Source organism: Phoenix dactylifera, chromosome 14 (genome assembly GCF_051530095.1).
Source record: "Phoenix dactylifera cultivar Ajwa chromosome 14, Ajwa_hap1_PhDact_Kaust_v1.1, whole genome shotgun sequence".
In the NCBI taxonomy this organism is placed as follows: Eukaryota; Viridiplantae; Streptophyta; class Magnoliopsida; order Arecales; family Arecaceae; genus Phoenix; species Phoenix dactylifera.
Genome location: NC_143203.1, coordinates 18,996,043 through 19,010,594, shown reverse-complemented (window position 1 = coordinate 19,010,594; position 14,552 = coordinate 18,996,043). Strand labels below are relative to the sequence as shown.

General features: G+C 36.5%; 1 protein-coding gene across 1 annotated transcript; it reads right to left on the bottom strand.

Moving 5' to 3' along the window:
- Positions 1–395: 395 nt before the first annotated feature.
- On the bottom strand, positions 396–13,049 carry LOC103717825 (E3 ubiquitin-protein ligase MIEL1). Its single transcript, XM_039116268.3, has 13 exons — positions 13,029–13,049; positions 11,281–11,432; positions 11,086–11,173; positions 10,946–10,984; positions 10,814–10,846; positions 10,624–10,701; positions 10,490–10,533; positions 10,354–10,394; positions 9,305–9,387; positions 9,140–9,231; positions 8,955–9,024; positions 1,343–1,381; positions 396–815 (listed from the first exon to the last, which is right to left on the bottom strand). Exons 1-13 carry the CDS (start codon positions 13,032–13,034, stop codon positions 675–677), a joined length of 906 nt encoding a protein of 301 aa, XP_038972196.2. The 5' UTR covers positions 13,035–13,049; the 3' UTR covers positions 396–674.
- Positions 13,050–14,552: the final 1,503 nt, after the last annotated feature.

Below are 14,552 nucleotides of genomic sequence, written 5' to 3'. Positions count from 1 at the left end.
AGAGAGAGAGAGAGAGAGAGAGAGAGAACTTGCATGAACATCTTACCATTATACCTGTGACTAGAGTTTAATAGATTCTTATATGGATGGCTGTGGACTCATGATGTCAAAAAAAAAAAAAAAAGAAACAAAAAATGATGAAATTTGGACACTTTAAGATGGGATATTTGAAAACTAGTGAACAAAAAATCATGCAGGTGTGTTAAGAGTTGCCATTCACCTATGTGCTGACATTATGTTTAAAGAGGATGGTGTAATAGGCCACGTAATCGCATGCAACATTTGAGTATAACCTAGTAATAGAGTAATACATGCTTTTATACTCTACATGGACTTAGTAAATAACCATCGTATAACCGTGCCACCATATTGTATGCAAGGAAAAAAAAATGAAGTTACATCAACAGTTTATACTTTTGATATTATAAAGGTCAAATTAGGACCCTCCTTACAGAAAGGTGGGCTGCCCTGGCAACTACATTTAGAGACAACAATTCAGCACACTACCCGAATAATGTAAAGTTGAAGAATTCAGCAATGGTATGGAAACCAAACCAAACAACACAATTAGGACCCTCCTTACAGGAAGGGAATTGCTTGTTAAGGTGTTCAGCTAGCCCAAATCTTTCTGTAAACCTTGCCCGGGGGGAGAAAGAATCCATTTAGGAGGCACTTCAGGAGGAGTTCAATTGAGGAGGCATAGCTGGAGGAGAAGTTGACCTGGTGTTGTAGGAACCGCAGTGACTACATTTACGGCCAATAATGTGAAAGAACACCTCCGAAGCTTCGTTGCAGTCGTTACAGAGGATCCAGACCTGCAAAATATACACCAGTTCAAATGGAACGGAGAATTTTTTACCCCCCTTTCTTTCTTTTGTTTTAGCATACCTAAAATGTATAACAGAAAAAAGGAAGTTACATGCTATGCCTGGGGAAAGGTACAAAAAGTTTGTTACTTTAGGATCCAACCAGGAAGATTCGAGATCCAAATTCTATCATAAATATCAAAAGTGGGGTTGAAGTAGGATCTAAAAGAATTTTATGCAGTCCAAGAAGCCCTAAGAAGCTCTTGATTCCTATGCGTGCCCAGGTTAAACTGAATTAAATCAACATGGTGCTCTATCTGATCACCTTAAGCAAGCTGCTGGACCCATTATCATTAATGTAATATCCATTTTATTCGTGAAAGATGTCATAAAATGGAAAATCCCTAATCAGTCAGGTTAGGTTATTGGAGCTGAAAATTTTATGTAAACCCCAATAATTCCTTTTTATGGTATAAGTTCAACAGATTTTCTGAAATCCATACTAGTCGTTATGGAACGTAGGATGAAAAACAGACCTTGTAACGATAATCTTCGGGCATGATTGTTGCTGCTATCTGCAAAAGTAAGAGTCCAGAAGTTAATGTTGTATGACTTGGCCGGAACCCCAAAAACCAAAAGAGAGTTAGATATATATATATATATATATATATATATATATATATATATAGAGAGAGAGAGAGAGAGAGAGAGAGAGAGTAAATTATTGTTAAAGCAATGATGTATTTGTGCTTCAAATTCATGAGTTTGCAGGTCTAATCCCTGCTCATGTGTAAAACTCATGGCAAGATTAATATCAATTGCTCTAATGCTATAAAGTACAGAGTCTGAAATTCAATCAATAAAAGTTAACTGCACAGAGATGTTCCTCGTACAACTAATAATTTGAAATTAACAATTAAAACTCATCGATGCATTTGTGTTTCATCTGACATAATTTAACAGGTCGAGGGTATGTCCTCCTGGCTGGTATATCACGGATGAATAACGAAGAAGGCAGCTAGAATCTAATCAAGTGATGATTCAAGTAGAATGATGTAGAGTTATGTGCATTTGATCCCAGATACAGGTCAATGTAGAATATTATAATCTGATATCCATCGTGGCCATGGATCTAAACGAGTCAGATTGTTTTCCTTGAAGAACACAAAAAGAGATGACATAGAACACAAGTCAAGCACCTGGAAAGCTAAAGTAAACTAGATAAAACATTGACCTTCAATCTTATGCTTCTTAGATTGTCGCTATTTCAAACTAAATTAGCCTTGCATCAACAAAATCTTGTTCCTTTTGGTGCATCTCATTTCCCCGATCCCATGCAAGGTAAAAGTAATAATAACAACATAACAAATGGTTGTGCCTCAAACATGTATGACAAACAAGACTATCAAGGGAAACAGTTGCATAAAAGAACTATAAGGGAAAATCGGCAGAGCATTGCTTAGATCTTATACAATTCTGAAAGAGACTCATTCATCCAAAGATTTGACAAATAATCTCCTACACGAATAAACCACCCATCTTTCCAACCTATTCCTATTCACAGAACTCACAGGGGCTCGAACAAGCTAACCAGGTAACAAATTTCAAATCTTAAAGGTCTCGATAGATAATAAGAGAACAGATGACCTCTCCATACAGCTACTAATGAACATTTCCAGAGAAAGCAAAATCAATAAGAGAATTATAATCTAGAGATACAGGCATACGAGGAAAATCCCCACACGGCACATACAACCAAAAACCTAACTTGAGTTAGCTACAGCTCTAAAAAGAGCTAGCTTCTCATAATACTATACTTGAGCACACTAACCCTGTCCAAGAACCTGATCATAACAATCTAGAGCCTCAGAAGACTCCCAAGCATGATTTACTTACGGGAATGCCATCCTTTGCATCTGAACATGGAACAAAATAAATTATTACCACAAATTATTGCTTTCCTTAACACAAATTATCATCATCACTTCTTAGCAAGGTAGTTTTGGGTTTTAAGATACTTTAAATCAAGCATCCTACATTTGTAGGAAAATATGCTGACTTCCAATTGACCATATTATCCAGAATCCTATTTTATTACCCAATTAAATTTACATCATCTCCAAAAAAAAAATAAGGCCAGCGCTACAACAACAAAAAAAGGGCAAATTTTGTAGCCTTGATTGGTTACCAATCTTTCCTTAAAAACAGAAGCTGCTCCTTTGCAGACATCAACTTGACAATTGATGCTGGTTGAGTCTGCCTGTATGGATGACCAAGATAAGAGCCTCAAACTCTTCAAAGCTCCAACAAAATAAAGCATAAAGAACTACTACAACCTGCTAAACTCATCATAATGAACTTTTCATAGTTCACCTTTGCTCCTACGTTAATTCAACATAATTCAAAATAAGATCAACATGCGTACCACTTCATGATGAGACAGACTACACGAGAACAACATATGATCTGCAAATCGATAAACAAGAACCAGAAAGACATTATCCTAAACTTTTCATTGCATGAGAAGTGCCAGTACAACCCTTTTCTCAAAGGAAAGTCACATTACAATTACCTACCACGGACAGAGACTTGCCAAAAATACCTCATGATATCTTTTTACCTAAAAAATATCACATAATGCTCTATTCTAGCCAACAGATACTGCACATTTGCATGGACACGGCCATAAAAGATAATGCCATCCAGAATTCAACCTATAAAGAAAAAAAAATGACTACGGACATGCACATCTTGATTAAATTTTGCTGTCTATAAATATGTACTGCATTAAAGCAGTGCTGCCTACATATCCAGTAGCATAAAAAAATATCCAAATAAGAAAGCTATATAACATCAAAAACATCTCAACTAGAAATCCACCTGCCCCAGAAGTGCTAAACGATAATAGTATTAGAGAAACTGCAAACTTCGACTTGTAAATTCCTCCTGATCTGTTGACTTCCTGATCCTACCACCCAAATCTGTCACCAAGCAACAGAACTCACATCGTTCACGATAACAGCTATGCTTCATAGCATGTCCAGCCCTCGCAGCTTGTAATAATAATAAATGATTGAATGTTTTAACAATTCCCAACATTTAACAATTTCCACCTTTGTCTTCTGTTGTTAATACTATTGAATTACCCACGAACAACTCCCTATCCACAATTTGGATCATTGTCAATTTCTCTACCTTCCAAACCTTCCATACAGATAGCATGCATAACCTAACCATGAGAGGATTAATGATTGTTTGAACACTGAATAATTGAAAGAAGACCTTCACCCCGTCAACAAGCAGTGTAGAGCCACTTTAGAAACATTGCTTAATAGCCAAGTCTGCAACATAGGATGTTGTTGGTGGTTCAGAACCTCCTCAGAATATCACCCCATAAAACCAGCCTTTATCAATATGTGTGCGTATGTGTGTATATATATATTTAAAGAAGCTCTATTTCCCTTCTACCGCACCCAAACCTACTCTTGGTCCACTCATGATTTGGGAACCTTAGTAGAAGCCCACAGTAGCAAGAACTGATCATGATGAACAGATCTTAAAGGGGTTTGTATCTATTGATTCTATTCTGAAATCAAATAAAAGCTTAACAAGGGAAACCAATTGATTCAAAAATCCAAATAATGATCCTTAAGCCACAAGACACAGGATCAAGAGTATGGAGTTCGCTAAACATTAAAAAGCAGATGGGAAGAGAAGTCAGGAATTTTTAAGAAATCCACACATTCGTTCATAAAGTAGAAGAATAGTTTACAGCAAAAAATCCTAATTTCAAGTTTCAATGCCAGTCATCATCTTTTAAGAAATTTCCACAGAACAAGCCTCCTAAACTTCATATGCCTATGATAAAACTTCATGTCAAACTCTAAATCAGAAATCCCAAAATACCAATTGCTGGGTACCGATTGCCCACATGATGCTACAAACTTATTGCAGCACTAACTAATTTACAAAGCAACAGAATTAGAAGACACAACTGTGAAGGTTGGAAATAAGAACAAGAAGAAGGGAGGGGGAGAACAAATTAAAATAGTCTCAAAACATCAAAAGCAAAAGAGGCAACTGCCAACAGAAGTACTAAATAACCCTGCTGGCATGCTCCTTGTCTCTAGTCACATTAGAATACCAAACAACAAACTCCATTCAAAATGAACCACCACTTTCCAATAGATTTCTTAACCAAAACTCCATTGAACTACATGCATTCCATAACTCCAATATCTTCATTTTCCTAATTTATCTCAAGGGGTCTCGATTTACCAGAAATAACTTTAATAGAGCATGCCGCCCCTAGGTTTAGCTAATAAGATTTAAAAGTTACCAACTCCTCAAAAGTGAACAATGGAAACCATTGTTAGTCTAATACCTTGCTCATAGAAAGCATAAACCTCATCAATTTAAAAACCCCTAAACCATAATTGACCAAAAGTCACCCCACCTCTCAATTCTCTTGTCTTGATTTATCTCAATCCAATATCATATGAGCAATTCATATGGGCGGCAAATCCCGGCCCCATTACTTGATCTAATCCAACAGGACCTAAACCATTGATCCATCAGTCGGGCGCAGGTGCAGCAAATTTGACTTGCTAGCAAATCGTGTTGGATAGGGGTTGAGGTTTTTGACCCTTTAGGTCAGTAAACCAGATTATATAAATATTTTAATATTTATAGTTATATTTTTTAAAATGAAAATAAGCATGCCCCAGCCCCAAGCCAACCCCTCTTTGCATGACTTTTCTCTCCTCATTCCCCCTCCCCTCCACTCCATCCCTCCCTTACTCCACCTCTACTTTCCTTTCTTCTCTTCCTCCCTCCCTCCTTTGCCTCTCCAACTCTCCCCTTATTTGTCTCTCCTTCTCCCCTCTCTCTTCTCCTCCTCCACCTCTCAACCTCTCCACCTCCTCTCCTCCTATCTTTCTGTCCTCTGACTCATCTCTCCTCCTTTCCTCTCCTATTCCTTTCATCCTCCCCAACAACCAAACAACCAAATCAAGCAATGCTCAACACAATCCGGTTGCACCATCACACATTGAATGAAGCACCCTATTGTCCGACCCAGTCACCCTAATATAGATTCTGCCATTCACCACCACCAAAACCAGTCGTCTTCATGCAGATCCAACCATCCCATCACTAGATCCATCCATTTTAAACCAGATCTAGCCACATATGGCTAGATCTGTTCACCAAAATGGCTGTTATACAACCAAACTCCCTCATGTGTAGCCTCCTTTGTACCCATCAGTATTGTCTACCACTAAACAGATCCACAGGTGGGGCCCATGTCAACCTGCTTATCCTTGAGTTGGTTCAGGTCAGCAATAGCCAACTCACTAGCAGGTCAAGTGAGTTGGGTTCAAGGTAGGCTCATGTGGACTTGATATGGGATACTGACCCAACCAGAACCAACCCATTGCCACCCCTAGCAGTTCAGGCCTCACTTGTCAAACAAGCAGTTTACAGCTATCATTCTGTCACTTTTTTTGCTAAAAATTTTTAGGAAATAGACAAGCCCCTACTTACTTTATGTGTTTTAAATAAGAATGGAAAATGTTTTCGATATAGCAAATATTTAAAAGCCTTCACACTTGAATATTAGCATTATTCAAAATGATGAATTTAGTATTTGGATGTTTATGTATCTTACATACCTTGTGTACTGCAAACCGCCTTAACATAATCCTTTTCCCTCTTACATTTCAATTTTGTTTCCGTTCTACTTTTAGTTTCTAGGAAACTATTGTTTCTCAGGTTTTGCATCAACAAGTGTTAGAGATGAGCTATTAAGAGCCATATAACTCTCACCATCACACTCTTTGTTTCAAATCGATATAATGAATGCTCAATAGCCTCATAAATTCAATTGTGTTCACTCGTACCTTTCTATAAAATGATGAAACAAATCATCTTGAAACCATTCATAAAAGCCAGTCATCATGCAATAAATATTCATAGCAAGCAAAAACAATATCAAGAAACTCAGTCAGTCATCAAAGAACTTCACAACACCATTAGTCACTAAAACTACAGGCCAAACTACTATTCATAACCATCAATAATTCAAATGATAGTACCATCATACAAACATGTTTTGTAATTTTTGCAAATGATACAAGCTCGTTCGACTATAGCATCTATTGAGAGATGTGTCATTTTGATAGGTCTAAGACATGTCAATATGTCTATAAACCCACTTAGCTACTATAGCAAAATAAACTTATCTCTCTAACCAACAAATAGATAACTTAGTTGGCCTAGGGTTCCCACCTCCTCAACCTCCTGTTTGAGCACTTCTAAGGGGCCAGCCACATCTTCACTAGGGGCTCGCAAGAGTTTTTTGATGAGGTTGGCCACTTAAAGTGCTTTAGATATTTCTGTTTCTTGCTTCCATACATAAAGAGAAAAAGAGAGGAAAAATAAAAGAGGGAACCACTGGGAAGACTTGTTTACAAATCTCATGAAGATAACCATTATGTCCCATTGCAAAGGTATCAGGGCATAAACTAAGCTCTGACTGTTCATTAATCAATACCTCACACACTTCTCTAAGGCAAACCATTTTCCCTAATTGGCTATGACAAAAAGGATCTCTATCCAGACAAGTCTTCTTGTACAGGTAATTTTCAGTCTTCTCCTTTCACTCTCTGGATCTATTTTCTCCCCCCACAATCACTATGACCATCAAACAACAGACTTGCCATTAACAAAGGATAATTAGATATCCCATGTACTGCAAACTTCTAGGAGCTTCCAACCACCAGAGAACCATGATTTCCAGTAACTTTGCCAGTGTACCAAAACATGAAGTTTTCATTTGAAACACCTCTTTAGGTTGGAAAAGTGAGGTCGTCGACAATCACTAGGAGGGTATAAATTTAAGGCTAAGACAGCTGTTGCAGTTACCCAAGCTAAATGACAAATTGTCAACAACTCATGAACTCCTTGGAGGCTATTTTAACACACACATCAGAGATGACAACAAGATCATGTCCTAGAAATTTCACACACACCAATGACCAAACTCCACTTTTGGCTCAGAGATTGAACAGTAACATTTCCTTATTGACCCCATCAAGGGTCTGATTACAACTTGCAGTGATAAGACTACCATTCTTCTTTACAAGTCAAAGAAATGAACTAAGCTTCTTTTAGTAAGATCTTTCAAATCCAACTTCGAATTTCTTTCCACATTGCTTAAAGATACTTCCAATTATCTAGCCATAAACTAGCCCTTAAACATTGCTTTAGAGCATTCCATATCCCATTATCTTGGTTCAAACAAAAACAACGTCAAAGCAATGCCTAGGATTTTTGAGCCTTCTACCTCAGTTAACTAAATTCTGAACAGGTGTGACTGCAGATTCAAGAAATGGAACTGGGGTAGCGTAGGTTGGTGTAAGAGAGAAATTTTGGTTGGATTCTGAACCAGGTATAGTGTTCTAATTAGAACAAGTTGGTCATAAAGGTTTCCACTAAGTGCAAAGGACTAGAATTCACTACTGAAATGTCCCAAGTAATGAGATTAGTTTGAGGTTTTTTCACATTCATATAACAAGAAACTTTCCTACTTTTTTATGAAAATTGACAAATTAAAGATAAAATAATATCCGACAGTGGATTAAATCAATATCTTTTGACAGTGAATGGCCCCTAAATCAAGGTTCGGCAATCCATTGTCCATACTATTGTCTCATCCCTCATCATATCTTTCTTTTCTCAACTGTACATGCCCACTAACTACTTCAGCCCGAGGTGAATACTAAAGGTTTCACCTGATATATAGTCGATATTATTTTAACAGAGACCTTTTGTACAGTAGTAGATTGCAGATCAACATATAGAACTGCTACTTCTACAGTTATAAAAAGTGAGAAGAAAAGATGATCATCACATTATAACCTCAATTATTTGCTGTTAGTAACTGTACACTTAGTCTAGATTAATTGATAGGAACTTCTGCATTTTTTTTAAAAAAAAAAGTAAATTCAAGGAACATAACATGGCAGCATCGTTTTGTTTAAATGGAAAAAAAATTATTAGTACGATTGCAGCAACTATTAATGAACAGAAAAGTTGCATGACCCTTAACATATAAAAAAATGCAAGGTAAGGTTGTTGAGGTGTTACCTCTTCATCCAATTTCTTCCAATATTTTGACATATCACATACTGACTTGGAACATATTGGACATGAGTACCTTTGTAGAAGCCCCAGAAACAACAGGAGTTCGGATAAAAGAATTATAATCCACAATTCAAAAACCACAAGCATATGGAAAAACAAATAAATAAGCTAAAGAGACATGGGCTTACTGGGCATGTTCCAGCATCTCTTCAAAACATTCTCTATGTATGGTGTGCCCACAGTTCAGAACTCTAGTTTCTTTCAATGAGTCAAAAAGATACTGAAATGCAGCTTCTAAAGTTATGACAATTTCAAATTTCAATAGACTTTAGAAGTATTTCATCAAAACGTACCTCATAACATATAGGGCAATGGCTCCTCATTGAGTTCTCCACACATCGATGCTTATCACGCAACACAACTGAGTAGCAGGATCCTGTGTGGTCAATCACAAAGGTAGTAGGTGGAACACATTTAAAATAGTTGAGCACCAACAAAATGAAGTTTAAAGCAGCGTGGTTCATGCGCATAAACATACAAGTGTGTGCGTGTGTATAGCATGGATGATAATAGAGCAAAAAAGAATGGTATATATGCGTTTAAATTATTTTATCTGTTTTTTCTAACGATAATCAAAGGCATACACTATGGTTTTTAGCTGAACAGTTTAGATGCCTATCTCATTTAGTCTGCTGCACACAACATCATACCAGCATTATGTGATGCTGCAATGTGAGGCAAGGTTTGATACAAGTCCAGGTATAGTTGTGGTACATGCACGTCTTCCTAACCTGCACATCTTTCTTGCCTTGCCAACTTAAAAGCCAATCCTTTTTCTTTTTTTCCTTTATTTGACTTGGGGAAGTCTCACATTATGACCTAGATATGCCTGAGTAGTTAGCAATTTCACTCATTGAAAGCAAACCGTACCTTGATAGAATGGCTATATTAGGGATTTGGGGGTTTCTAAGCATCTAAATATCTAAAAGAACAAGCAACTCCATTAAACTGCACAAAATTTTCGTATATTCGAGAGAGAAAATTCATGCCATCTTTCAGTTACTATATCAAAATTTTGGTAGAGGTGTATCATCTTGTCTGTGCACCAAATTGAGGATGAAATTTTCTCTAGCACCAACATCTCAGACATAAATCAGATAAACTATTAACGTTGCTTCAATTCCATATAGTGGTTTCCTGACTAGCATACACTTACAAAGTGAAACAACCTATTCATCACATCTTCAGGATCATACAATCAAAAGATAAAAAAGAAAGGGAAGAACAAATCACGACCAAACTAAATTTGCTACCCATACAACTGTCACAGTACCTGGCTCAGGATATAATTACACTACCAGGCGAGCTTATAAAAGGTAAATTAGGTGCAGCAAGCACATACCACACTTCTGGCAGTGGTAAAAATTCTCTTTGCCACCAACTCTGTTTGAATTTAACACAAACAGGGTTAGTCCATCATCTCATATGTCCAAAGATTAAAAAGAAAAGAAAAAGAGACAAGACACGAATTCACTAACCTGCACATGCCACAATCATTGCAATGAAATTGCCCCTTATCAACCTGCAAGAAGAATCAAGCAACATGCATTACCATCGATATTTTACCAATTCAGCATCCGAAACTAGCATGATAACTTTACAAAAAGCTCACATCATCATCATAGAATTTGCACACATCGCAGAAATACTCTCCCATATTAACCCCGCAATTTGAACATACCTGTGCAACCTATCAACAGAACCACAATTCAATCACTACTCAAAATTTAACCAATGACAACTTAAAAGTAAAGAATATCAAGCATAGTAGAAATATCTCTTCTCAGATCTAAAACCGATACCGGCTGCTCAGTGTCACAGACCAAACAGATCACCTGCAAAATCAATCCAAAAAATACCCAAATTTCATCACCCCAACTCATATCCAACCCAAACAACCCATCCAACATAAAAAGAACAGCATTTGAACCCACCCGCTGAACATCCTGGCGGCAAAGCTCATGCAGAACGCTCTAATCCAATCAACAAAAACAACAAAGCTATTCAAAAACCCCATCATAAATCAAGAAAAAAAAACAACAAACGAGATCCAAACAGAGAGAGATTTCAATACGTCGGACTCATTATGGCAGAGGCGGCAAGAGAAGATCTCATTGCAACACGGAGCTCGGATCTTGCACCTCCGCCTATAGTGCCTACATCTAATCATAACCCAAAAAATCACAAAAAAAAAGAAAGAAATCAAGAAACGCGGTGGATTATACCTATTTCAAATCAAAATCAATCGAGAAATTAGGAAACAAATTACCCAAACTCCTTCTTTCCGAAGCCAAGGCGTGAATCGGCGGCGGAGGAGTCGGTGCCGGCGGAGGCGGCGGTCTCCATCGCTGTAACGAAGACGGAGGACGTCACAGCAAGAGGAGCGCACCGCGCCGGAGGAGGAAAGGAGGGGTTCGCTCGCTGGGAAAACAAAACTGATTCATACAAAAGAAATCGTGCATTTTGAAAAAAATAAATAAATATATATATATAATACGATTAAAATTCAATAATTTATTATATAATTTTTTTTATAAAAAAAAGATTGGGTCAGAAAGGGTGCGAATTAAGGAAAGGATGGGCGCCAACCAATTGGAATATTGCGAACAAAACTTCGATCCCGAATCAAAAATTCGAGAAAGAAAAAGGGCTTTTTAGCGCATAAGAAAGGAAGGAAATATTCGAGGAAGGCAGCGAGATTACGTTTTCTTCCAGTTGGAGCGTACGGTTCGGACAGATGGAGACTTTTTATAGGAGAGCGGATGCCAACTGGTCTATTGATTGGACGGCTGAGATTGATGTAATTTTGGTAGGACATGCGGGTGATTGGCTGTCCAGCCTGTCATTTTAGAACAGAAAAGAGAAGGGTGTAATAAAAATATTTTATATGGAGAGGGCCAAAGGGGGGATTGGGTGGCCTGACCACTCTGGAGAGAGAGAGAGAGAGAGATGCGTCCAGAATGTTCTTAATTTGTTATTTTTTAATTTTTTAAATATATTCATACTATAAATATAATATCATTCGTTATAAAAAAAAAATATTTGAGTAAATTACACTTACCTCCCCTTGGTTTGAGATAATTATGGATTCCTCTTCCCCCTCCAACTCCAGCATTTCAAAAATATATTTCCTCCATCCAATTTTTGTTACGCGCATGCGGTATAACATATAAACCCCTATCTTTATTTTTTATTAAAGAAGCTAATGAAGTCGTTACTCATTTAAGTCTGAAAATATCTTAGTCGATTTTGCATAAAGTTAAAAAAGACTAAAGCATCCAAAATTTAGCTAACTTAATCTAACCTTTTTAAAACTAATATTGTATTACTTAAATAGGTTAGAGAGTGATAATGCCGATAAGCTCCACTAGATTAATTAACAAAAAGATAATTGCATGGCATCGTGTGTTATACATATAGCAAAACTTAGGCAATGGAATATATATATTTCTTAAATATTTGAGTGGAAATCTATAATTACTTCAAACGTCAAGTGAGGTCAGAGAGATCAGTATAATTTACTCAAAATATTTTTATAAAAATAAATACCTCTTATATTTTGTTTTGAGTTGTGAATATTTTTTACATTTTGAATTGCTGCAATATCAATTCTATTTTTTTTTTATATTGCTTAAATATGTCCAAAATCCAATACTAATTACAGCCCGCAGCAAGTGCATATAATAATGACCCATGAACACCTCTGACTGATGTTTTGATGCATATATTGCAGCAATTGCATGCTTACAAAAAAAACTCTGTAAATTTTTTCTTGTAAATTAGATGGATTTTGAATCTATTTTGAGCAATATAAAAAAAATGTAAGGTTAGCATTGCAGCAATTCAAAAGACGTAATTTGGTACAAAATGCTGGTAAATATTTATTTTTAACCTTTAACTTTTTATAGGAGTGTTAAATAAGAAAGGGTTCTTTAGCCAATAGGTACGACAGGATAAGATATTTTCAAAAAAAATAAATCTTTTATACGAGGGAATGATAAGAGCTGGCTGGTTTACCTTCATTTCATTGATGGCTGAAGTGAGTCAAGTGATCAAATATATAATAATAATTTTTGTGGTTGGCCTCGCGTGAGCTCTGCATTGCGACTTTTGTGATCGGTGGTGAAGGTTGCATAAACCGCAATTCTTGGAAGGTAGCATTAGTACACGTACAACACATTGCACCAAGCACCTTATAAAGGTTAATATATAAAATTTTTCATGTAAAGATATGTATCTTGGGAAAGATCATAGTTTATTATATAAGAAAAAAAATTATCATCCAATCTCTAGGGCTCGTTTGGTTCGCGGAAAGCATTTTTCCTTCTAGGAATATGATTCCTGAAAAATAGATTCTTAGGAAGAGGACGGAAATTATTTTTGGCATGTTTGGTTGACAATGGAAAAGTGACAAAATTTCATGAAATATAGGAATCATATTCTCATAGGAATACAACTTTCCCGTCTCTTTCCTTTGAAAACTCCAACCAAACAAGAGGCATCTCATTACTTTCCCCCTTCTTTTTCCGCGAACCAAACGAGCCCTTAACGTAATATTCCAAAGCGTATTATACATAAAGTTTTTAATGTAATGGATTATTTTTTTTTGTTGAAAAGTGGTAGAGATCAACCAACGTATCATTGCAAAGAGGCAGTTTCTTCAAATCAGTATCATTTGAGGGTAAGAATGCGATCAAAATGTTTACACCATGGTAAAACATGGCTTGCCTCAAGGTGATAACCTCATGAAGCAAATAATTTAAATCAACAAATACATTTATAAGTGATGCAATAGATTGAGAAGATTTAGTTGTAAAACCATGCATAACTAAGGATGGGAGGATACGTACAGAGATAAGAGTGGCGAAGGTGGAATACACACTTCCACTGCAGATCGATGTGTCTTTATTTGTGCTCCTCAATAATATTCATTGAAAAATAAATCTTGATGAGTTTATTTAAGGAGTATAAAGAATAATGGGGTTGATTGGCTTGGAGTTGTTCTTGGTACAAAACACCTATGAGAAAAATAGTGGGGCCTGGGCTTTATAGGCTTAAAGTCGTCAAACACATGAGCTAGTCCCAAACTTGAGGAAGCGCACCTCAGGATTATTCACCCCCTGGATCTCTGCTCAACATTAGACAAGCCAAGCTACATGCCAAGAATAGGTTCTACTTTGCCAATACCAGGTTTATAACTACTTTGAACAACCCAAGGGTTGTCTCTACAATTTACTTATAAATCATGTACAATTTTCCTTTACATCAATGTTGTCATTAGATTGATAAAAAAAATAGTTTGTAATTACATATAAACTCCTTTCTACCGTTGCGATATCCACAGGAAAACATTCATAAAATCGTACCGAAATTAAACTTGTCGGTTATCGAAATCTGTTTTGCTTCAGATATTATGAATATGTAAAGCATACAACAATCATTCTTGTACCTCGAGCAAAAATATATGACCAACAGGCAAAAACAAACTGAATACACGCATTTGATACAACAAAAGCTACCCAAATGTGGTAAAGGGAAAAA